General features: G+C 50.4%; 1 protein-coding gene across 1 annotated transcript; it reads right to left on the bottom strand.

The window, feature by feature from the left end:
• Window positions 1-1851: 1851 nt before the first annotated feature.
• Window positions 1852-25318, bottom strand: Samm50 (SAMM50 sorting and assembly machinery component). Its single transcript, XM_038342814.1, has 15 exons — window positions 25171-25318; window positions 21242-21352; window positions 19575-19676; window positions 17541-17628; window positions 16100-16206; window positions 15544-15674; window positions 15242-15329; window positions 13722-13850; window positions 13192-13263; window positions 12658-12744; window positions 9644-9714; window positions 7600-7667; window positions 5611-5757; window positions 5093-5234; window positions 1852-2031 (listed from the first exon to the last, which is right to left on the bottom strand). The coding sequence occupies exons 1-15, from the start codon at window positions 25189-25191 to the stop codon at window positions 1986-1988; spliced, it is 1410 nt and encodes a 469-aa protein (XP_038198742.1). The 5' UTR covers window positions 25192-25318; the 3' UTR covers window positions 1852-1985.
• Between the last annotated feature and the right edge of the window lie 314 nt (window positions 25319-25632).

The raw sequence follows: 25632 nt of genomic DNA, 5'->3' as shown, positions 1-25632 counted from the left end.
TAAGCTGCAAAGAATCTGGGCCAAGGCCCACAATGGAGCTGCCTGCTCTCCATAGCTTTCTAGCCAAGTCTTTTTTGAGACTCTTTGGCAGCTGGTTCTGGTCAGCCCACCACACCCCTCTGAGAAAAGACAGAATTCACCTTACTACCCTCAGGCCTCAGGCTTCCACCTTGGCCCACCTCCCCTCACCCAAGAGGGGCCCTCAGGGCAGCCTGCAAATCAAAACTGGGCCATGCAGGAGACAGCCAGGCTGCTTTCATTAAGGAGCCAGAGGCAGCTCCCGGGACAGCACAGCCTTGATTAAAACCAGACTTTCACAAGTGCCTTCTCTGGGTTCTCAAAGGTCATGGGGTCTGCAAATCTGTGTCACAGCTTCCACAGCTCCCAACTTCAGGGCCCTAAAGGGGTTCCTTCTTCTGTTAAAAGCCATCAGTGAAAAAGTGAGAACAGCCACAACATTCCCAACCATTGAAAGAACAAGTTTATTCTCAGCAAATACCAGTTCCCACTGCAGGTGTAAGGAGAGGGAAGTTCTCAGAGGCGAGTGTGTGTGTGTGTGTGTGTGTGTGTGTGTGTGTGTGTACAGGCAGACCCCCAAGACCCAAAATCATTTAGCAAATACAAAAACTGCCACAGGGAGGATAAGATTGGATGGGGAATGAGAATTTTGCAAGAGAGAGGAGGGCAGAACAGGCCGGAGCTAACATCCTGTGTTTTCAATGACTTCAGAGGAGGCTTAATTCTGCCCCCCTTCCCCATATATATTTTTTCGTTTTTGTTTCTGGAGACAGGGTTTCTCTCTGGCCATCCTGGAGCTAGCTCTGTAGACCAGGCTGGCCTCAAACTCAGAGATCCACCTACCTCTGCCTCCCAAGTGCAAGGATTAAAGGTGTGAGCCACTGCTGCCTGGCTTATATTATTTTTTTAATACTGTAACATTTTCTTTTTTTTTTTTTACTTTTTTTTTTACAGATTTATTTATTTATTATGTATACAACATTCTGCCTCCATGTATGCCTGTGTGCCAGAAGAGGACATCAGATCTCATACAGATGGTTGTGAGCCACCATGTGGTTGCTGGGAATTGAACTCAGGACCTCTGGAAGAGCAGTCAGTGCTCTTAACCACTGAGCCATCTCGCCAGCCCCCGACTATAACATTTTCTATGACAGCCCTGAGCATCTGCAGATACTAAATAGTATCCAAGCAGAGGAAGGGGCTGGCTTCCAACTGATCCCCTTTTAAAGATTAAGGGATAACAACCATATGAAGTCAGAGCGAGAGAGGAGCAGGTGGCAGGCAGAACTGAGTGTGCTCTTCAGCTAGCCTTGCACTAAGGTTATATCGACAATCTGGGGACCTGATGCTGTCAAAAGGGTGCTTAAAAGAGACAGAGGCAGAAGTCAGGCCTGCTGGCTCTGCAGAGGGAGCATGGGCATCTTTAGAAGTCAGCCTTACCCAGTGGTACCTGGGCCCACAGACCCTCTGATGCTGATGGCTGTGCAGCCTGAGTCACGATGTGACGTGCAGAGCAGCCACGGCTGACAGGCGACAGCATACTCCCCTCTGCCTCAGTGTCCTACCTTCACATCAGCACTGGAGGCCATGCTGCCACTGATGGCCTGTAATGACAGGGTCTGCGTCCTCTGGGGTCACCCACAGCTCAGCCCTACTTCTGGTAGGTTAGAGCCCAACAGCAGACTCTAGGGGTCTGTGAGGAAAAGGCACTTTGGGTCACCTGAAAGCCCTTAGGCCCAGGACTGCGCAGGTCAAACTGTCACAAGTCCTCAGGAAAAGCAGGTGTCCAGACAGACACATGGCCTGAAACACAGACCACATCCAGGACACAGCTGAGTGTTTCAAATTTATTAACGTGATTTCCCAGAAGGTTTACGGCCCAGAAGCACTCAACTGTGTCACCTCCAAACAGGCCTGTGGCCTGGGAGACACCCGATGCTCATCCAAGCTGCTCTGGGAGACTCAAGTTACAGGAACCGAATCCCAGCTCCAAACTGGACGCCATCACAAATCCTAAAAAGAAAGGGAAAAGTCAAACAAAGCGCTCCCCGCATCATGCCATCATGAGGCTTGGCTAGCCCCACAGTTCCACCTAGGCTAGTAAGCACTAGCTTTGGGAGAGAGAAGAGGGAGCGATAGAGCCTATAAGACACTGCTGCTCCATCCCACCCAAGGTCCGCCCATCCACCTGGTGTCAGGACAGGAAGGAGCCAAAGCAGGAGGCCTACATGTTGGGGTTGGCCCAGAACACAGGATAATCCTGGGGCTCACAATGACCCAGCAACCCAGTAAGCCAGACCTGTTCCTGATCCAGGAAGGAAGATAAAAAGGGTCACCACAGGTGTGCTCTCTGGAGAGCTCAGCTCTGGGGAATCCCGTGTGGCCTTTCTCATATTGGCACCAAGCACCCAGTTCAGGGTCCTCAAGGCGCAGATTCCTAGGTGCTCCCACAATGAACTGGGCAGCAGTCTCTCACTCCCCTGCTGAGGAGCCCTCGGTTGGGGGAAAGCAGCTCCCATTGAGGCTGAGAATCTGAGCCCAAGCAGCAATGTTCCTGTACCCTCAGCCATGGGCCTAGGCTGCCAGTTCCATAACTTTAGACTAAGGTCCATAAAAGAGACCACGGCTGCTGTCAATGCTTTAGAGGCACCCAGAGGAGATCATTATACCAAGCTCTTCAGAGAACACACAGGCATTCAGAACAGCTCTGCTACCACAACTGCAAACACAGCGAAGATGTTTGTGCTGTGACACACACCACAGAGCAATGCTAGGGTGGGTACTCAAGATGGCACCCACAGTCACAAGGCCAGGCCTCTGCATACCCTGTGGGCCTCCTCAGCCTCTATCTCTGGGCTGCCTTCCTGCCCCACCGTGGCAATGCTCACCCCTCATACCAGCCCCTGCAGTGGTCATCAGGAAAGCCCACTGATGCCTGCTCCTAACCCCCAGAGCTCTTCATCCTGGGTGGTGCGCTAAGTGTGGGGGACAGCGCTCGCAGGCCCCAGAGTCCTTGGCAGGCAAAGAGGAAGACATCAAGGTGGCTGGAGAGAGGGGTGAGGAAGAATAAAGAGGCTCGCTTGTCAGCAGCCATTCCCTGAGGCTTCTGTGACCATGTGTACTCTGCCCACCAATACTACACCCCTCCCCGGGACAGCTGTGCCCAGTCAGGATGCCCTTCCCACCCTGTCCTCAGAAAGTCCAGCAAGGTCCCATCTTGGGGCCTCTGGCCCTCCCTAGCTGCAATGATGGTGTCCTTCCTGCAGCTCAGTGAGCAGCTGGCACAGCCCTCACTCACTGCTGGCTCTCCACAGACCCAGCCTGGGGAGTCCTGCTGTGACAGAACTCTAAGGGTCCCGGAAAAGACAGTGCCATAAATCATTCGGGATGGAAGTCAAAACACTTCAAACTGTCTTCTTTGTAAAGGCCTCAACTGCCAATTTCAGAGCACCTGGCTTAACCCTGGGGGCGGGGCTACAGCTGTCCACCTGCCAACTGCCTAATTTTAGAAACAAGATGAAACTGAGGTCATTTCCCTCAAATGTTACCAAATTCCACCCTTGCTAACAAAGCTGCAAGCCAAACCACACCAGGGAATGGTATTTCCATGTTCAAGGCTGACTCCAAACTTCACTGCCCACAGCAAACAGCTGCTGCCATCCAGGCAAACAGTTTTAACAGCCTGAGCCAGGACCTCCCCCACTGCCACAGCCGACTTCCTCTTTATGGAGACTATATTCTGGATTAATCTTTGAAACATGTGTCTCAGGTTTAACTAAGAGAGGCACAGCTGAGGGGTCTTGAGCTGTAAAGGGCACAAACTAATAAAGAAAGGGCCAATTGTAAGAGGCTCAAAAGCAAAGCAACTGCTTGGCGCACAATGCCACCCTGTGGCTGCTGTCAGTATTACAGCTGCATGGGTCACAAAGGCTGAAGCGCTAAAAGCAACAACCGCAGTGCCCACTATAGGCCACCACACCACACTCTCAAAGCAGGTGAACTGGCCCAGAGCACACCTGAGAAGCAACTACTGAGTTCTGGCTCTGACTTGGCACCAACCTGCAATCACAATGCTTCCTGCAGGGCTTCCCAGGGACATGGGCCTCGCAGCTAGTTGGCTGCTACAGCTCCACCTCATGGAAGGCTGAACAGAGCAGTTAATTCCATGCTGAAGACTGAGGCAGCTGCGGAGGAGCTACCTACTATGCACCAGGGACCTAGGAGCATTAGCCCCTTCTCCTCACACTGCGCTGACAGCAGCAACTGTGGCCATGTCAAACTGCAGGCAGCAGACACGATGTAAACAGGGCACACCACCCAGGGACAAGAAGGACAGGCTAATACAACACCAGCGGTCTCGGGAGTCACAGCCACCACATCCCAGACCACGCAACAGCAGAGCAGGAAACATCACCTTCCATTTTCTGGCTAGCAAAACAGACCCAGAGTAGCTAACAACCTAGTCCAGACCTTCCACAACGCAGGGTGGCACCTGGCATGTGGCCCTGGGGGAGTAATCCATCTTGGATAAAGTTCTAATCCTCTCACTCAAGCATTTGTATCGTCCCCCATGAGACTGCCTGTCAGGAAAGTGCCCTAGACAGGAACTTCCCACCAGCACCTGTCTTGACTTCTGACCCCAGAGCCTTGTCATTCAAGCTTCCTATGTATAATAATCCCTCTGAGTGTCCAGACACTTGCACAATGCCCACAAGATAATATAAGAGATGGAGTAACTTCTACAACCCGGAGCAGCACTTGACCGAATTCGTGTAACACAGCCACTGCTCCACGTCCATGGGTGGAGTCCTCCAGTCCACGGCTAGGCTGCAGTGGCACAGGGAAGCCCTCGCTACTGCACACTTCCAGTAAGCAGAGTCAATACTTCCCCCCTGGTTAGCTGCTCAGAGGAGCAGGTCCAGGGAATGGCTGGGCATCTCCCTTTCCCCCACAGCTATAGTCAACTTTAGCTATTCAATATCTCTTCAAGTCCCCGACCTTAAAGCCACCGAAGTGAGCAGCCCAGTGCAAACTGCAACTCCCCAGAGCTACCAAGCTGACACAGCCCACATACCTGTCACCCGTCTGCACGCCCATAGGAATGCAGTAATTCAGCTCCAACCGAGCGATGTTGCCAAGCCGGAGGACGATGCCCGCTCCATAGGACCAGCGGATGCATTCAGCCAGCTTCCGGATGTGGGCTTTGGGGCCCTCGCCTGAAACAGCAAAGGTGATGTGTGGCTCCCTACCCGAAAGGGCACCTTCAAGCTGGGCCGAGCTACTGGATCTTGGTATAGGATTGGGTATCTGCTTCCCACTCTCCCAGAACAAGCTGAGTGTCAACTCGCTGGGTCTGGCTATCCTGAACCCTCAGCAAAGCAGCTGGGAGGCCTCACGCCCTACCTCAGAGAGGGCTCGAGGCTCCCAAACTGTTCAGCTCCCTCTGGGAGCACCTCTGAGCTCTGGGTCCTAATGACACCGGAGAGCACTTGAAGCTCGTTAGTAGAGTAAGAAGCAGCTGCCTCCCCCCCTTACATGATGGCATCAGGGAAGGCACCACCCGCACCATAAGGACAGCTGAGGGAGACTCACCATAGTTGAGGTTGCACAAGTTGCCCGCATTGAGGAAAAAGTGGGTTCTGAAAAGCTCTCCAAAGCCACCTTGGCCTGGTCGGAAGGGCAACGGGGTGTAGAGGTGCAGGCCCCCGGCCCAGTATGCCTCCCCTCCCAGGTAGTCTCCTAAGGAGGGAGAATAGAATCTGCTGACTCAGCACTGTGGGTTCCTGCTTTCAGTTCTGCTGCACAAACCAGGCGTGCCCCGCCTCCCTCCTTTCCAGTGTCCTTCCACACTCACACAGCTGAGAGGGCAGAGCACTGCCAAAGAACAAGGCTGCCCTGTGCCCTGTCCGCAGTGCCTGCAGCGCTCCTCCTTCTAAAGTGGCCCCACCGAGCCTCTGTGTCTTCCATCAGCACTATTCTCTTTATCTGGCATGTTGGGACAGTGTCCAAGCCCAGCCTGCTGGTGAGGCCAGAACCCAGGCTTTTGCCCAAAAACCCGTGGTTTCAACGTTGGCAGGCCAGGCCTGGAGAAAAGTCCCTTTCTGGAGTCAGTCCTCGGCTAAGCTACCCAGGAGAGGACATCTGCTGGGCTGACTTTCCTCAGTCAGCACCAGCTGCTTCCACCAGTCAGGAAGTGTCTGTACTCCATGGGCCCACGTCTGAGCCTTGGTAAGTTCTCCCCACGTGTGCCTCACCCTCGCCCTCCATTTCTCTTGCTACTTTCGTGGCTCTTTTGAGCTCTGTGGTTCCTTGCTTTGGGGCTCTTGACATTGTGGCAGAAAAGCTTCAATTTTCTTAATTTCACATTGGTCACCACAGGGAGGGAATGCACAAAAGCCGAGAAGCAAGAGTGCCTGGGAGACCTTTACTACTACAGTGTGTTCAGCCTTGGGGAGTACTGCCGGGGATTCCAGCTGACCAGCACCCATAAAAGTGGCCAATTACCCTCCAGTGTATTCCAAATGCATATAGTTGTCATATGAATTTTTGAAAATGTGTATAAGGACTGCAGAGATGGCTCAGCTGTTAAAGAATAGGCTCAAAACCAAAAATTAAAAAAAGTGTATGAGAGCCAGGTGTGGTAGTACATCTTTAATCCCAGCACTCAGGAAGCAGAGGCAGGTGGATCTCTGTGAGTTTGAGGTCAGCCTGGTCTACAGAGTGAGTTCCAGGACAGCCATAGCTATATAGTGAGACCCTATCTCAAAACAAAACAAAAGTATGTATGTGTTTGTCGTCAGCATGTATGTCTACACCATAGGTGTGCAATGCCTGCAGACACCAGAGGAGGGCATCAGATCCCCAGAACTGGAATTACAGAGGGTTGTGAGCCATCAGGTGGGTACCAGAAACCCAGGTCCTCTGGAAGAACAGTCAGTTCAGTGCTCTTTCATGGCTGAGCTATCTCTACAGCCTTCATGTGTCATTTTACACCTAAAACAATACAGGGCCAAATTTAATCTACCTCTCCAATGCCCAAAAGTAACAGTAGCAAATCCTTCATTTCCTAATTTTTAGATTGTCTTTTAACTCCGAGAGACGTGAACAAATGTGCATGTGTATACACACAGGTGCTTTCAGGACAGCGTCTGCCCTGGATTCCAGTATCAGTGGACAGCGCTACTGTCAGTTTAAAACAGACGACAAACCTCAGGAAAATCACCTGACTCACAGTCACAGATCTACATTGCTTCTACCTGGTTAAGACATTATTCAGGAAACCTTCGATGCCAGGAGATATGGCAGTGTATGCCTCTGCAGCCCCTGGGAGCAAAGGCATAGGAGACAAGGCCTGCCGAGTCTTCTGAAAGGGGCTGTGTCCTAGACACAGGGCTACTTGGATAGCTGGTTTGAACAGAGGTCACCCCCAGAGAACAGGACTGGCAAGGCTGCTGGAAATGCTCTTATCTGAAGCCACAGGAGATCCTGATGCTCGCACTGTTGCAAACTGGTATTTCCACTGCTTTGGGCCCCTCATACAGAAGGAAAGAACTTCATGTCTTCAAGTTTAAACTCACTGACCTTCGCTCTGGGGTCCGATGCTGTGCATGCTAAATCCTCGGACACTTGTGGGACCGCCCAGGTAAAACCTGCAGTAAAGTGACAGGTGTCAGGTCATTAGGTGAAGACCCATAAGACCCACAGCAGGTGAGACAGCAGCAGGGTCACAGCTGGTTCTGGGGAATGACATCGTCTCTACACAGCAGAACATTAGGAGAAGGTGGGTAATATGCCAAGTGAACATGATACCCATCAAAATCTACCCGACACCCAACAGCAGCTCACGCTGGGGATATGAGCAATGAGACACAACCCTTATAAAGGATGGGCAGCTGTCTAAGAGACCCACCACAAAGTTTCCTACCAACCAGGCATCCTATGTGGCAGACATCCCCAGCCATATTAGGTTGAGAAGGTAGAGTCCACATCACATAACAGTGTGGCGCACCACGAGAGGGGCCAGATGATACCAGAGGGAAACAGACCACATAGAGCATTGCTATGGTTTTCTACAGTGAATTGTACTATGTTCTAACTGCCAATGATAGAAACCAGGGTCTCCCCAAACGTTAGTCAAGTTCCTTATTGCCACAATGACTTTGAGTTCCTACAATACCTTTTGATTAGGGGAGGGTATTCTAATTTTTAAGGTATTTCTATATCTATCTATCCATATCTCCCTATATCTATATCTATAAAGATATATTTTAGAGAAGGTCTTTCTATGTAGCCCTCACAGCCTCAAACTTAAGAGATGCACTTGACTCTGCTCTCCCAAGTACTGGGACGGAAAGTGCACAATACTATGCCCAGTTAGGACTAATTTTCAGTGGTCAACCATGTGCAAAGCTGTTCTGTGCCCTAGGAAGAGTGGTTCAAGGGGCTGCGACAGTGCACAGGGAGCAAGGGTCTAGTTTTCCTGACCCACACAAGTTGCTCTGACATGAGGTCCACAGATGTTTTTACTGTCTGGTTGCTAAGTTTTCCTGAACAGTTTGCTGATATTAATAATGCAGACAAATGGCAAACTCTGTGCTTGGGTGATTCTAAAAAATTTCTTTATTTTTATGTGCTTTGCCTGCATGTCTGCCTGTGTACTACATGCATGGCTGGTGGCTGAGGAGACAGGAAGAGGGTGTGTGATCTCCTGGAACTGGAGTTACAGACATTGTAATCTCTCTGTGGGTGCTAGACATATCCCTGGAACCCACATGAAGAGCCACATGCATAACGAGCAAATGCAATGTCAGTGCCTCTATAGTGAGATGGAAGATGGGGAGAGAGTCACGTGGAAGGCTGCAGCAGCCAGACTGGAGTTTGCAGCACAGCAGCAAAACCAAGAGACTCTGACTAAAAACAATGGGGAAGGTGATAATCAACTCGAGTTTGTCTTCTGACCCTCCCCACCACATGAACCACGGCATAGCTGAACCTGCACACACACGCAGAAAATGTTACTTATAAAGACATTTCATGACTCAGTGGACAACCACTCTATGTTCTCTCTATAACATTTAACAAATGAGAACACAAGCTGCATATAAAATACAGTGTCTTCACAGCTCACTCTGCACAACACATAAACACACTTCTAATTTACCAAAAGGAGTCAGACCAGAGTTAAGGCAGGCTTATCCTCTAGGAGGATGAGCAGTACTTTCATAAATGTGCCTTTATTTTCACTTCTACAAGTGCTAATCAAATTCTTTTATAATAAAAAGAGAGGAAATTTATTTATTTATTTAGTTATTTATTGGTTTTTAAGACAAGGTTTCTCTGTGTAGCCTTGGCTGTCCTGGCACTCACTCTGTAGACCAGGCTGGCCTCAAACTCAGAGATCCACCTGCCTCAAGGCATGCACTACCACGCCAGGCTGAGAAAAAATTTAATTCAATAAAGCATCCCAACAAAAAACATGCAGTACTTGTTTTTTAAAGTACTGGGGTACTTAAAAATCGGTTTCCACATGAAAACCAAGAGCAATCTGAATATTGCTCTCATCTGTAAAAAAAGAAAGACAATTCGAAGTCCAGAGGAAAATGGGGAGCCTCTGCTGGGCACTGACCTGTCAGCAATGCTGGATGGCTTGTCACCGATGGGCACCAACATTCCACCCCAGAGAGATGTGGAGAATACCTGTGCAAAGCAAACCGTGTTTCTTTCTGTCCCATGAGCACCAGCAGGAGGCTGCTCTACTCTGAATGCCCTAGGCATGCAGAGCAGAGCAGAGCAGAGCAGAGCAGAGCAGAGCAGAGCAGGGACACAGGGGACCAGGTCTTGAGAGTTTGAAGAACTCCGAGGCAAATTTACATTCCAACAGAGTCATACAGAGTGCAGTAGGGCTTGGCTTGTGTTCCAGTCAGGACAGGACCCTCTTACATGAGAAGTCATACTCACAGGACCCTTCCTACATCTGCTCAGACCCCAGATGTGAGGGAACTGAGGTATGCAGCTCCTCAGGCTGGAGGTCTATACAGGCTAGGATGCTCCTGTAATCACACAGTGTAAAGATGTGTGACTAGCTCTTCCAGGGGCATCACCACCCAGTAAGGGGCCTCAGTGACACACTCTTCAAATCATGATGGTCACCCCCAGTACTACTGAGTATCACTGCTGAGCTGGAGGCCCTCTCATTCAGCAGCCCCAGGCCCTCATGGTGTTGGATTGGCCAGGGTCTCTGCTCATCTTGGGTCCTTTGCCTGTCCTGTCCTTGCTGATGCAAGACAGCTTAGATGGTCTTTTTTCTGGATGCCTCAATGGGAAGGATTATAGATACAGAGTAGAAGAGTGCACAGTCGGACCACACACAAGACAGTACCCACATGGCGACAGGATGAAATCTCCCAACTTCACCATTGTCTGATGGCACACTCATATGCCCATCTGTTGGTAAGGCATTCTGGAAGCCACACAAGCTACACCACACTGACTAAAGGCACCTTTGTGGTAGACTTTGGAAGGGTAAGAGAAAGTGTTCCGGTCTGATGAAGGCTGGTCAGGCTGAGCTAGCTGTTCAGGTTACCTCACTTGAGACATTTTCAACAGTAGGTTTGCTGGGAAGTGACACCATCAGAAAATAAGTCAAGAAGCACGGATGCTCCACTGACATTTCAAACTAGTGGGAGCCAAACATTGATGACAGTGCTGGCTGCATGGGGATAAGGCTCTGACCTGTTCACGGAGAGGCTGCTTCCACTCCTGGTCCTTCTCTGGGCTGAGGCCTGCCTCTGCTGCCTGGAGACCTCAGGGCCTCAGCAGACTCCCAGACCTGCCTATAGCCCCACCTGTACATACCACCACTACCTCTGCCTGGAAGGCAGCTTGCTGGGCTCCTGAGAAGAGCAGACCCGTACTTTCCTTCTTTGTAGCCCTGCACGGCCTCCTACTCAGAGGCATCTATACTCCACATTCCTACCCGCAGACAAGGTCCCAGTTCCTTCCTACCAGAGCCAAACATCCTGAGTCCTCTACCCTCCTCCTACCTATCCTTCTGTCCGTCTACTCATCCTTCTACCTATCTTCTATTTATATATTCTCTTACCCACCCATTTGTGTGCCCATCCATCATCCATCCATCCATCCATCCATCCACCCATCCATCATCCATCCATCTATCATCCATCCACCCATCCATCATCCATCCATCCATCCATCCATCCACCCATCCATCTATCATCCATCCATCCATCCATCCATCCATCCATCCACCCATCCATCCACCCATCCACCCATCCATCCATCCATCCATCCATCCACCCACCCACCCACCCACCCACCCACCCACCCACCCACCCATCCATCCATCCATCCATCCATCCATGCAGGGACTCATCCTATTCACCCCGTCCCTTCTCCTATCACATGCCACTTGTCAATGCCTCAAAAAAGCCATTCAGCTATTTCTGTCCCTGTTCTCTCCTCTGTCTCCTAAAATAAGCATTTTGTTTTGACGTGGCCTCAGAATTAGAGCTATGGCCCAGATTCCAAGGTTCTTCCTCAGTCAGTCACACCACAAAGCTGAGGGACCATCCTGATCTTCACTTGTTGAACTCTGACCTCGCAGACACTAGCTCTCCACTGATGGATGCTCCCTCCTCCTCCTCCTCCTCTTCCTCCTCCTCCTCCTCCTCCTCCACCTCCTCCTCCTCCTCCAGGAATCAGCGGGGTGCCACCTGCACTAAGCCATTTCTTCATTAGTAGTCACTGTCCCTCTCTTGCCCTCTCCTCCCTGCCTCCCCCAGTTCTGCCCATCTCAACCACCAATCCTTCTGCTCCCTTTGGGTTCTACCTTCATGCTCCCAGCTCTTGATGCAAGCACCCAGAGTGCCTGGCAGCCAGGATGCAGGTGTGTGGTGGGGGAGTGGATGAGCGGACAGGATGAGTGGGTGGGCACACAAATGGGTGGCTAAGAGAAGAGATAGATGGATAGGTGAATGGAGGAAGGACAAGTGGGTGGACAGATGTGTAGACAGATGAGTGGGTAGGTGGTAAATGGGTAGGTAAACGGATCAACAGAGGGGTGCTTCCACAAAATATGCACAGTGGAGCCCTCTACCCCTCAGCCTCCACACAGGAAGATAAGAGAAGGGGGCTGGAGACATGCCTGCGCCAAATTCCTAAAAGGATGTTACAGCAGAAGGCAGATGAAGGACAAGTGCCTGTGAAGGAAGAGCCTTGTCCCTCAGAAAGTGTCCTGAGAAGGCAGTGTGGGCAGGGGAGGGCAGCAGTGAACATCGGGGCCCTCCAGGCACCACTCTAGAGCAGACTCCCAAGAAAGCAGCAGGAGGGCATGCATCTGGGGGAGCTCAGCCGGGAAGGGGAGGAATGCAGGGAACTCAGAGCATGCTCCACACTGCAGGCACTGCAGCGAGGCGGAGAGGTAAGGCATGAGGAGCTCTGTGACGGCTCTGAGTGTGAGGACCCAGCACAGCCTGGCAGGCCATACACATGTTGACCAGAGGGATCTTAAATCCTCTGGGTGAAAGCATCACAGCACTGGTTAACACCAGTGCTTCAGGTACTCAGGACCCCAAGGGGAAGGGTGACCCCCACAAGGCATGGCACAGGCTGGAGACTCACCGAATCCAACATGAGTGGTTTGTTCAGTTGAAGTTCAAAGTCTTCCTTGAGGAAGCTCACATCCCCTCCAGTGTAGCCTGCCAGCTCCTGAGGGAAGAAGCCACAGGTCACAAAGACACAGGGGTCACTAAGGACTGCCTTTTATAATGACAGTTTTGTTGTTTGTGCCTTTCACAAGGCCCTGGCCAGATCAGCATCTAGAGAGAGTGAGCCACGTTCATGGCAGGGACATTTTACCTACATTAACACATTCAGGGACATTTTACCTACAAACCTCACCACTCGGTGCCGCTCTAAAAATGTAGACTGGGCACCCCGGGTCCTGCCTGCACCATGAGCAGCAGGATGAGACCGGCTGGATCACCTTGGCCTACAGTGTGTCACCCAGCTACCCTGTACCTTCAGGGCAGCTGACTGCACTGCTTTTAAGGCAATCAACACTACACCCTGTGGACACCAGCCCCAGCACTGTCCGCGACAGTCCTGTGCACACTTCACTGGCTCCCCAACCAGAAGCTCTGGCGAGAACACTACCTGGTTGACTTTGAGCAAGGCCCCTCTTCTTGGTAAGATAGACGAATTCCGAGAGTCAATGACCATGGCATGCTGAAAGAGATGAACGGAGCGTGTTTTCACTTCAAGCAGCTCCAAGGGCAGTACACCTGCTGTGCACTGAGGACTGTGCTGAGCATGCCCACAGCGCTTCACCTGTTCCTGCCTTCCCACGAGGGCATAAAGGTCTATGATGGTGACCCAAAGACACCAGAGTTTCCCGCGGACACTGACCAGCCTTGCTCCCTCAGAGAGCCCAGCACCCATCCTGCCAGCTCGCTCCATTTCTTTTCATTTCTGGAAGGTAAGATTCCACAGCTAGCTCTTAAACACATGTTTATCTCTTCCCACTGATGACGTTTATCTCTTTCCACAGTGGAACTGGAGGCCACTGTCCCAACCACCCAGCTGACCCCTCAATGTCACCTCACTCAGCCCCATATCAGCAGAGACTACACCAATTAGTCAAGGGCTCTGTCCACACATGTCTCCACACAGAGAGCAAGTCCTACCGAGAGAGAGGACTTCAGTGAGTGGCCACTTTCCTTCCGCACAGCAAACGATGCAGTCCTTGAGAGGCAGCCCAGTTCCCGCCACACGCCCTCCCATTTGATGGTGTGACTGGTCTTCCATATGGGAAACTGTAACAGCACAGAAGGAAACCTTGTTCTGCACCCTTCACACTGGAACAAGGTGCTGCAAAGCATCCTTTGAAGGGAGGCATCACTGAGTAACACAACTGGCAATTTCTTTTCTCAGTACCAGGGAAGGGATGGATCAGGCCCTTGCTGGCACTTGATCCTCCCCAGCCCCAGCCCCAAGATAAACAGTTTGAAATGAAAGGAAGTAGGGGAAGAGAAGGAGCAGAAGAGGACACGGGAAGGAAGATGGGGAGGCTGTAAACTGCACCTGAGCAGTGCTACTCTGAGCTGCAGGTGAAGGAACAGAGCCACACCTAAAAGCCAGGGGTGACTGTCAACAGCAGGTGTCAGTCTCATCACAGTAAGACACACAGATGACATGACATATCCATTCAGCCCACATGACTCGCTGAAGGCAGACTCAGTAACCTGTCACCTGGATGGATCAGCCCCAGAAGAACAAAAAGACCAAGCCGTATGGGGTCAAGGACTTTCTTCCCATTGCCAGAGGGAACAAGCAAAGCCAGGTCCAGGTCTGCCCCATGGCCTGCCCCACAGCAGATCTGCCCCACAGCCTGCCTCTCAGCAGATCTGCCATGGCCTGCCCCACGGTCTGCCTTTCAGCAGGCCTGCCCCACAGGCCTGTAGGCCTGGAGAAAATACAAGACCACAGAGGGTAAGGAGGCACCAACCCAAGCCCAGTACACAAAATTGGTGTACAAGAATGTGGACCAAATTGCCCACCTCAGCACACAGGGGCACTGTGCAGGGCAGCAGAGGCAGCAGCCAGGCTCAGCAGTCAGTCACTTTATAGGAGTGTTATAACTCAGGTGTTTCCCAGACGCCTGCCGCCAGTAAAGCTCCCTAATCAACTCTTCTTTCCATGAACACAGGGCAGCTCTTAGAGAGCAAACCACTTACTCATGGAGCCACACTGCTGTCTCCATAGTAACCATCAGGAGTCACAGGGCCAGACTGTGCACCCATAGAGCCCAGTTACACTTAGGGTGGCCTGAGACCTCGTCCTTCAATCCATGCCAACCCCATGCCATCCCACACTTCAGCCCCTTTGCATCCATTGTTCCAAGTGGAAAGTAAGCTTGACCCTTTCAGGGTGAGCTCTTTGAAAAATTTAGGAAAAAAACAAAAGGGAGAACAAAGGAGAATGATGGGAGAAGGCACTGGGTGCTACAGTCAGTCAGGAGCACAGACGCCACAGTCCAGAGTGGACACCAGCCAGCTCTGCCCTCAGCTCCCTGCATTAGCTAGGAAGGAGGCATCTAGCCAGGAGAAAGCCACCAAGGGGTGAAAAGTCTGCACTCACCCACCCATTCCTCTCTAGTCAATGAGCTCACTGTGCCCACCCTGCATGCAGGGCCAGGTATACTCACACTGTACTCGGCAGACACTCCTCTGTCGGTCTCCCGGAGTGAGCTCCACGGGAACTGCCCGGTAACTTTATATAAGTTTACAGAGAAACTAGGAGGCAATGGGACAGAGCTTTAACAGTGGGTCTGTGCAAAGGACTTGCACTCAGCTAAACCACAGGCCCAATTAGACTACACAGGGGCTCATCCTCAGAGCAGCAGCCGCGGCAGAGGCGGCTGGCAGCCAGGTGGCATTTCACACTCAAGCCATCTACTTTAACTTTTAAATCAGGCCACTGAGCTCAAGGACCCGTGTGGTTTCCTACTTTCTCTCAAAGTTTCCAGGCTGTGGTTTGAAGAAGGAGAGGCCATAGGAAGTTTCTTTGGTTCCATAAGAAAACTGAAAAGTCACTTTTTCTGCACGTCCTAGGAGATTCGGGAGTTTGAGGCCAAGCACCTGAGGGAGGGAAAAGGATAGAGCTGGCACTGGACCAGGGTAAACAAGGCTCAAGCACACACAGCCTTTGTTTCTCACAAGGCGCCCCTGCCAAGCACACGGCATCCCATACAGGATGACAGCCACATTGACCACCTAGGAAACTGGAAGGCAGAAGTCTTCCACCTCAACTCCAAACCTCTTCCACTGAAGCATAAAGGAATCTAAACAAGAGCATTAATGTGCTCATCTGGTGGGCACTAGGGTTAGTATCAATACAAACAACCTCATGCTGACCAGCTCTAGTGAGATTAAAGGGAAATTGTAGATAACACCCAAGCCCATAAGCCGGCAGGCTCCACAGCAACTCGCTGTTTTTCCTAACAGGCACACCTCAAAAGCTTACACTCAAAGGACTCTAAACAACAGTGGATGTGATGCCCTACCATACTGCCTTCATTGTTCCCAACCATGGTGTTGTAACTGCCCGTCAGCCTCCTTAGCTCTGTCACTTCAAAAGTGACATCTAGTCCATTTGGCAGTGCATCATCACCTAAAAAGAAAATATTTCAAAGGGTCAGCAGTCAGCATGGCTCAGTGGGTACAGGCATTCACTACGCCTGCCAACCTATGCTTGATTCCCAGGACACACATGTTGAAGGAAAAAAACTGACTCCTGCAGGCTGTCCTCCAACTGACACATAAGTAACCACACATATACACATATGCGCACACATGGTAAAGACTTTATCACCCTAAAAGGATATGAGCAACACAGTACAGTTAAATGTCCTCCATCCAGCAGGGTATGAGCAGTGTCTGAGCTGGAGGTTTCTACCTCACAGCCCACCAAGGCTGGGGATGCTCTGCAGAGGAGGCCAAACCTTCAGGGTTGGGGTCTCAGAGGAGAGGGCAACTTCTGCCTTCTGCCCAGGGCACCTGCTGGGTGCTTCTACTAGACATCAGGAATGGAGATGTCCACATGATCTCCACAGGCTGGGGCAAGAGGCACGGGTGGAGCCTTGGGACTGTTCTGATTTTTATTTTGTAGTCCTAGCTGACCGAGCACTCACCACACAGACCAACCTGGCCTTAAACTCACAGAGCCAACCACCGGTCTCTGCCTTCTGAGTGCTGGGATTAAAGGTGTGTGCCACCACACTAAACTATTTTTTTTAGAAGACTTTACTTTTCAGGGTGGTTTTGGTGTAAGACAGAACAAAAAGCAAAGTTCCCATCAACCCTTGCCACTTTGGCGTATATCCCCACGAATAACACCTCACAAGGTTCATCTGTGACAACTGTCAAACCCACAATTCGCAGCAGATCAGTGACACGCAGTGTAACATGTGCACAATGACAGGTTTATGGTGCCCTAAGCCAGTCTCTGATGTTAGGTAATTCCACTGTGCAGTCAGAGTAAAGAGCTGAAGTCACAGCCAGAGAGGAGAGCTGACCAGTGCAAAGCCATATCTAAGAGGGACTGGAGAGAGAGCTGAAGCCATGTGCCAACTAATGGGCACCGAACTGACCCTAGGGAGGAAGGGCAGGCCTGCAGGTCGAACTCTTATCATTCACTACTGGGCCAAAGACAAGCTACCTAAAGGCTCAGAGCCTCTGTTCCATCAGTGAAATGTATGAGAACCCTCACCAGTGTCCCCAGGAGCGCCCATCTCCTATCTGACTCATTAGTAGGTCCTGAGATTTACACAAATTAGGTCATGGGCCCCCACCCACTCCTCTGCTGTGATGAAACCCACAGGTGTATCTTTAGAGATGGCTAACTCCAAGACCTGCTGAGGAACCTTTGGGTGCACTCTGCATCTACCCACATGACTGCTCTGTGACCCTGGAGGCTACATCCAGATACTCTCCCATGGTACCTACCATGACACGTGTCGATCAAAACATCCACTTGCCTAAAAATTCCTAGGCGAAGCAGTTTTTCACGGGCTTCATGAGCTCTCCGCATTACCTGGAGAGGGACAGACCAAAGAGAATGAGCTCTCCTAAGACCCAGGAGCACTGAGAGCCATGTGACCTGTAAGTGCATGCATTGAGAGGTGCGTGTAGCAGGAAATACCTGTGAAATTCCACGAGGAACAGTGTAGTGGATAGGAGTACAGTTGGGGCTCAGCAGAGGGGATTGAGCTTGAGGTGCCCTGAGCACTGAGCAGAAACCACAGCATGTGACAGCCACACTCTGGGGATGGACACGGGGAAAAGCTGACAATGGAGCTGCAAGGTGAACCTGACTGAGATGGAAAGCAGCCACCAGAGCGAGTGCCAGACACAGAAACCAGTCAAGAGAGCGAGTATGAGACACAGAAAAGGCCAAGGATAACAGGGGAAAAAGATAACACACAGGAAAAATGCTCAACCCTGGTGACAAAGTGACACAAAGAGATCCTGAGAATGAACAGACGCTGAGAAACCATACGAGAACAGGTGCCTTGCAGTGAGAACCCGGTACACGCCTATGATCCCAGCACTCAGAGGCTGAGGCTGCAAGAGCTAAAGATGGAGGCCAGCCCAGGCTACATCGTGAGATGTTGTCTAAACAAACAAAAAAGCAAAGCAAAACAAAACACAGGGAGAGAAATGGCAAAATTTTAAAAAGTATTTGAGAAAGGGTGAGATGGTTCAGTGAGCTATAGTATTTGCCTCAAAGCCCTAGTTTGATCCCAGGGAGGGACATACATACAAATGGAAATAATGAAACAGCACTCTGTCTAATGGACAGCAAGACCTTAGAGTGTGGCACTCAGCTCTGTGGAGAGGACCTTCCTTCTCCCCATGCAGGGGTATGGAATGGTGGATCTCCTTGAAGACCAATATGCTGACCCTTGAAGTGACAGAGCATGTGCCCTTTGACCTAGTAACCCTACTTGTACTGTGCACACTACGAGCCCACAGCCATCATAAGAGCCAAGTCAGCTTAATGTCCACCAACAGAGACACAGTGACAATAGTGTTGGAGGCGAGGCTTCCCAGACAGTTGAAAGGACTGCCCTCACAATGACACAAAAGAATGTTGTGCTCCCTGCCACCTGGGTTCATCCCAGTCAATGACACACTCGGAAGGACATGGTGGAACCTGAGCTGGTCTCTGAGAGTTGTTAAGCAGTGGCAAGACAGCGTGCACATTCACACCAATATGCACTCCACCTGACAGTTTATACCCCTTTATGTAACTGGCCTGAAACATAAACTTAAGCTTTAAAAACACAAACTTTTGTTTGTTGTTTTGCCGACACTGCTCAAGCTTAGCAAGAGGAGGCAGAGAGGAGCCAGTCAACCTGGCCAGAAGCACACCACTGATGACCCGTTAGGCAGGTCAGTGTCGTCCACGAGCAGGACAGAAGGAAGCCACAGGCAGCTTCCTACTATAGCACAGGAAAGAGTCTGTGCAACAAACAGAGCAAGAGCCTGGGTGATGTGCAGTGGGTATCCCTGGGGATCCCAGGGCCCGGCTGATGTGCAGTGATATCCCCAGAGGATCCTAAGGGCCTGGGTGACATGCAGTGAATATCCCCGGAGGATCCTAAGGGCCTAGGTGACATGCAGTGGGTATTCCCAGGGATCCCAGGATCTGGCTGTATGCAGTGGGTATCTCTGGAGGATCCTGAGGCCTGGGTGATGTGCAGTGATCATCTCCAGGGGGTTCCCAGAGCATTCAGCAGGACCTGAGGACAGCTCTGATACTGAGACTCAGGAGAAGTACAGGGCAGGTGGAACAGACAGAACAGACTCACCCTTTCTCGGGATGAACAGAGGTAAGGACAGCGGAAGCTTGTGTGAGCTATGGAGGTGCTCTGCAGGCTTGGGTCCCCCTACAGTCAGAGGCTGGGCAGAGCTGGGGGTAGCCTCAGATTCCTCTAAAGTTTCAGGCCAACAGTGCCATGCGAAGAACAAACTTACCTCAATGAGATTTTTAGCCTTAAAAACATCTCCAATTTCACAAATGATGATGTCATCCTTAGTCCTTCCAAGCCCATCAAAATGAACATGCTGAACCACCACCTAAATGTATAACGGGGATAGAGGTCACCACCCCAGCATAGGAGTGAAGCCAGAGGCAGGGTCTGAGACAAAGGGCAAAGTCTTTTCAAGTGTAATAATCTGGAATTCTTATTTCATTCTTTTTTAAATTCTTGTTTTAGTTTGTTTTGGTTTTAGAGATAGGGTTCTCTGTGTAGCTTTGAAGCCTGTTCTGGAACTCACTCTGTAGAACAGGTTGGCCTTGAACTCACTAAGATCCGCCTGCCTCTGCCTCCTGAGTACTGGAATTAAAGGCATGCATCACCACCAACAGGCTCTTTTTAAAATTTTGTGTGTATGGGTGTTTGCTTACATGTATGCCTGTGCAGTATCTGAGTGCCTGGTTCCTGAAGAGGACAGAAGGTAGCATCAGCTTCTCTGAAACTGGAGTTACAGATGTTTATGACCGGCCATGAGAATGCTGGGGTTGAACCTGAGTCTTCTGGAAGAGCAACACTCTTCCAACCCCTGTATTTTTGTTTGTTTTGAGCCCCTGTATTCTTAAGATCTAGCCTTTCCCAAGTCTGTGCTGCCCGTGAATGAGCTCTGGCCTCTCCAGCCAGAGAACCCGAGATCATGTGGGTCCTGTACACTTAAGAGTGAGGCCCAACCCTCTTCACATGGCCACCCCCAGCCTCTGATGCAGGATGAAGACCCTTCAGAGATGCCACAAAGCAGATAAAGAATGATCCTTGAGGGCTGGAGAGATGGCTCAGTGGAGAGCCCTGACTGCTCTCTCAGAGGACCGGGGTTTAGTTCCCAGGACTGACATGGCAGCTAACAACTGTCTGTAACTCCAAGATCTGATACCCTCACACAGACATACATGCAGGCAAAACACCAATGCCCATACAAAATAAATAAATAATTGAGAAACAAAATGATCCTTGACTCTTCTGGAAGAAAGGAACAGAAATATGAACTCAAAAGCTGGCGCTACAGTTTTGTAGTAAAGCACTTGCCTGGAGTGCAAGAGGTTGCCAGGCAGAAGGCAGAAGCAGGTGGATCTCTGTGAGTCTAAGGCCGGCCTGGGCTAGACTGACAGAGAAACCCTATCTCTAAAAGCAAAATCAAACAAACCAAAAGAGGATCAAGAGGTTCAATCCCCAGTGCCACCAAAAATGCATATATGCATGTAAACTTAAGCATAATTTGAGTCTATCTTTGAAAAATTTTATTTTATGTGTTTGAGTGTTTACCTGCACGCATGTATTTGTATTGCATGTGTGCACTGTCCGGGGAAGCCAGAAAAAGCCACCAGATCTTCTAGACGCTAGGATCTAGAGCTAGAGTTACAGATGGTTTTGAGCCACCCTATGGGTAACGAGAACCAAATCCAGGACCTTTGTGAGGGCAACCAGTGCTCTTACCCACTAAGCCACACCAACTGCCACCCAGGAAAACCTGAGACACAAGGAGCTACTGTCTTAAAGCCAAGTGTCTCTGCTTGCAATGGGTGACAGGAGAGCTCCTTTACTTCTCCATAGGGGCTTACCAGGAGAACATTCCGGAAACAACCACATCAAGATGTTCCATAGAATACTCACATCTTTGTTTTCCAGAATTTCCTGTTTAGCTTCAGGTTCAACTTCCACAAACTCGGCTTCTTCCCCCAAAGCTCCAAAGTCAGGTCCATTTGACGGAAGAGGCTCCAGACTCTGCAGGAGATAGAGGAACCGGAGATAATGGAACTTACAATGAAGACAAGACAAGCCTCTCCACCTTTCAGTTTCAGATGGTGCCACAAAATCCAGCACAGCTGCTCCCTTGGGTGTGTGGGGTAGGTGGGGTGGAGACAGGATGGAAAATAGAAGGCGGGTAAGCTGATGGGCAGGTGCAGGCCCTAGGGGCAGTGCTTAATAACCGTGTTCACTGGGTTAAGTAAAACAAAGATTTCAAAATAGCTTACACATGCTCATCAATGGGCCAGAAAGCAGGCTCTTTCCACAGCCTGAGTTGTGTGGCACTGGTGACTGATCCTAGACCTTCGCACACGTTGACCAAATGCTCTAAACCTGAACCTTCTGAGCTTGCTTTTTCCATTTCCTTAGTTTTCTGAGACAGTGTCTCTCCTCAAACACACTGGGCAGCCAAGGATCCCCTTGAACTCCCTCCTGAGTCTGCCCCTGATTTCAACTGACAATATAAGGCAGACGGTGGTGGTGGCACACATCTTTAATCCCAGCACTTGGGGGCAGAGGCAGGTGAATCTATAACAGCTAGTTCCAAGACCACTAGGGCTATTATACAGAGAAACCCTACCTCAAAAAACAAAAACAAAAAACAAACAAAAAACCCAAGTGACAATATGAACTGTCACCACCTCAAAACACAACAAAAGCCAGCCATGGTGGCACATGGCTAGAACCCCAGCACTAGGCTAGGGCAGAAGGGATTCTACCACTAAACAATCACAAGAGCAACTTCTCTCTCTCTTTTTTTAAGATTTACTATTTATTTATTATGTATATAGTGCTCATTACATCTCATTATGGGTGGTTGTGAGCCACCATGTGGTTGCTGGGAATTGAACTCAGGACCTCTGGAAGAACAGTCAGTGCTCTTAAACTCTTAACCATCTCTCCAGGCCAAGAGCAACTTCTTAATAAGCTTTCTGGGGGCAGGGGCTAGGTGAGTCACATCATAGCTCTGCAGCAGGATATGGAGCCAAAGTGGATCCTGTCTCCTCCCACACCTGCCATAAAGACTGGTCCTCAGACTCCCATCTAACATAAGCACCTTCATCATGAGACCATGTTGGCTCCTTGAATAGTCTGAAGATCCACCTTAAATGCCTTCTGTTTTTGGGGGAGGGGAGGTACTAAGGCAGGAGGCCTTGAATTTACCATAATTTTCCTGCCTCTGCCTTCTGAATGCTAAGCCACAACACCAGGCTAAATATCACCTCTTAGACCATCTTGACTGACTGACTCTGTGTGTTTGTATGTGTGTGCAAGGTCAGAATCAGGGTCTCATATACCCAGGGATGGCCTCAAACTCACTACACAGGCAAGTAGAGTCTTGAACTCCTGACCCTCCTGCTTCCAACTCCCAAATTCCTGGGATTATGGCCACTATGCCTGAGTCCAAAGGGACACCTCTTAAATGTTAAAATTTGTGGCTTCAGACTGGTTTCCTTTTTTTTGTACTCAATTCTTATTCACAGGATACTGATTAAATACAATTTTGTTTTTTTACTTAGTAAAACCACTAAGTCTCCGTGATGAAGGGAAAAAAGAAAAGCAGGCACGTGCCTACAATCCAGCACTCGTGCAGATGGAGGGCTGTGATTTCAGTGCCAGCCTGGAGTGCTTACCAAGGGTGATAAAGAATGCATCATTTCATGTCACTATCCACTGGTTTTGTTGTTAAGTGTTTTTAAAACTAAATCAATATTAGCTTCTCGTAAGTATGGAAACTATTAGGCAAAGCAGGAATGTGTACATGGATCCATTCTTAATCCAACAGTTGGCAAAAACGCCTTGTTTGGGCAGGGTTTGCATTCTATTATTCTAAAAAGTCCCAAAATGTCAAAGCGTGGGACAAAGTTCATCAGAGACCACCAGCCCCGTAATCGGAGGGCAGATGTCAAAATAGAATGTCACTACAGTATATGCTTCTGCCAAAGTGTGGTGCCCCGAGGACCTGTTTTCTAATGAGATTTACTCACCACATCTTATTTGCTTTGTTTTTAGACAGGGTCTCACTATGTAGCCCCAGCTGTCCTAAATAAAATTCAATAAGAAGACAGGGCCAGGCTTGAACTCACAACAGATCCAACTGACGCTGCCCCCTGAGTGTTGAGGTTAAGGGCATGCACCACCTATGCCTAGCAAATAGATCCCAGCTACTCAAGAGTATGAAGGATTCCAAATTCAAGGCCAGCCTGGCCCACGGAGTGAGCTCAAGGCAGGCCCTGACAACCTAGTGTTAGAAATATTTAAAGAGATCTACAGATGTAGCTTAGGGAGTGCCTGCCTGGAGGGTACCCATGGTGCAGGGGAGGACCTTGCCTAACAGGCTCCTGCAGTATTCAAGAGAGCACTGGAGCCGGAATTTGAAATGACTATTTCGGCAGGTAAAGCCGAGTGCAGACATGATCAATAGGACAAGGAATGAGCCCAGGGCAAGAGCATAGTCCAAAGAGTGTGTCAGAGTGCAATGGTGTGTGACACAGCTGTGTGTGAGTGGTGTGCCCCAGTCTGGAGGCCAGGCTGGTAGGCTTGCTCTATGTGCTGTTGGAAGTAAAGGGACACTACCAGAAAATGAGTCACAGGGCAAGGGATGCGGTCAGCACTTGTGCTGCTGGCTCCAGGACTCCAAAGGTCTTGATTTGAGGACATTCTAAGGCTCTGTGACTCTGGCCTTTGGGAACAATTACAAAATAAAAGGGTTTGGCAGTAAGTAGTCAACTACTTATTCAATAACACTATCATAGGCCGTTGGCTGGAGCTAAGGTACGGCACTGGGCCCAAAAGACTACCCTCCCCCCAAAAATGGAGTTGGTCGCTAAGCAGAAACTAACTTGTTCATCAGACCTTAGAAGCCATGAGGAAGAGAACAGGCAAAAACCTCAAAAAGAAAAACCCACTCAAAGGCAGTAATTAAGTCAAGCATAACTAATATATGCCTGTAATCCCAGCCCTCAGAAGCTGAGACATCACCTGCCAATGTGAGGCCAGCCTGAGCTACAATACCACAGGCAGAAATAGACAGGGAAGGAGGAAATGATGAGTCAGGACACATCTCTTCTCCACTCTGCTCTGCCCACTCACAGGAGGACAGCTCATTCTGCTGTAGAGAACAAAATGAAGCCCAATTCCAGGAGGCAAGTAAAAGCCAATTCATGAGTACTGGGGGCTCAAATACAGGAGTTGCCCCCGGGGTCTGATGCCTGTGTTAGATGCCCTAGACTCCACATGGTAGAAGGAGAAAACTGCAGCAAGTTGTCTTCTGACCTCTACAAGGGCACACACAAAATAAATGCATGAAACATCTTTAAAGCAAGAGCACTGGGCTGGAGAGATGGTTCAGCAGGTACGAGCATCTGCTGCTCTTGCAGAGGACCTTATCGATTCCCAACACCTACAATGCGGCTCACAGACCTCCGTGACTACAACTTCAGGTGATCCATCGCCCCCTTCAGGTCTCCACAGGCTCTGCACACAAAGTGCACATACACACAGGCAAACACTCTCAGACATCGTCGTCATCACCATAATATAAAGTCTTAAAACAAGTCTGTTAAATAACGTGTTCGAATCTTGTCTTCTGACAAGTCCTTCTTCCCCGCCGCGCTCCGGTAGAGGCCGGTGCTGTGAGGCCACCCGGGAAAATTCCGCGGAGTGACCTTGGGTCAGTCACCACCGTCCTCAGGACCGCTACAGTTGCAGGCCCAAGCGGCTCCCGCACCCTCCCCGCTGCCCTTGCCCCGGGAGGCGCGCGTGTCCCGACCGACCGCCGCGGGGCCTCTCACCCGGGCGTGCACTGTCCCCATGGCTCCCTCTCCGGCAGCTGCCCCGCGGAAGTGTCCGCGCCCACCCTAGCTCAGTTACAGGCACAGACGCGAGGCTACAGGTCACGGAAGCTGCGCGCCGATCATCGCCATATTGCACAGCCGCGGGCCCGCCCCCTGGCTCAAGAGCCTCCGCTCATTGGTCCATATGAGACAGTGACCCGGATGTTGTTCCCAGGGAAGTCCTGTGCAAGCGTAGAGCGCGTAGTAAAGCCCGGAAAGCTGCTGATCTGGGCAGAGTGGTCCACGGGGTGAGTACCGGGCTGCGTGCACCCTTTTTGAGTGCCCAAACCTGGCCTTCGTTCCCTAGTGGCTTACACCGGTCTAGTCGTTGGAGCCTCATCTAAGGTGTGACCTAAGGGCGTAGGGATGAGAGACTCCTGGAACGGGGCACGGAACCTAGCTTGGGTCAGCACCGTAACA

The sequence above is a fragment of the Arvicola amphibius genome, chromosome 9 (genome assembly GCF_903992535.2).
Source record: "Arvicola amphibius chromosome 9, mArvAmp1.2, whole genome shotgun sequence".
NCBI lineage: Eukaryota > Metazoa > Chordata > Mammalia > Rodentia > Cricetidae > Arvicola > Arvicola amphibius.
The sequence above is the reverse complement of the archived record's forward strand: the minus strand, read 5'-3'. Positions and strand labels throughout refer to the sequence as shown.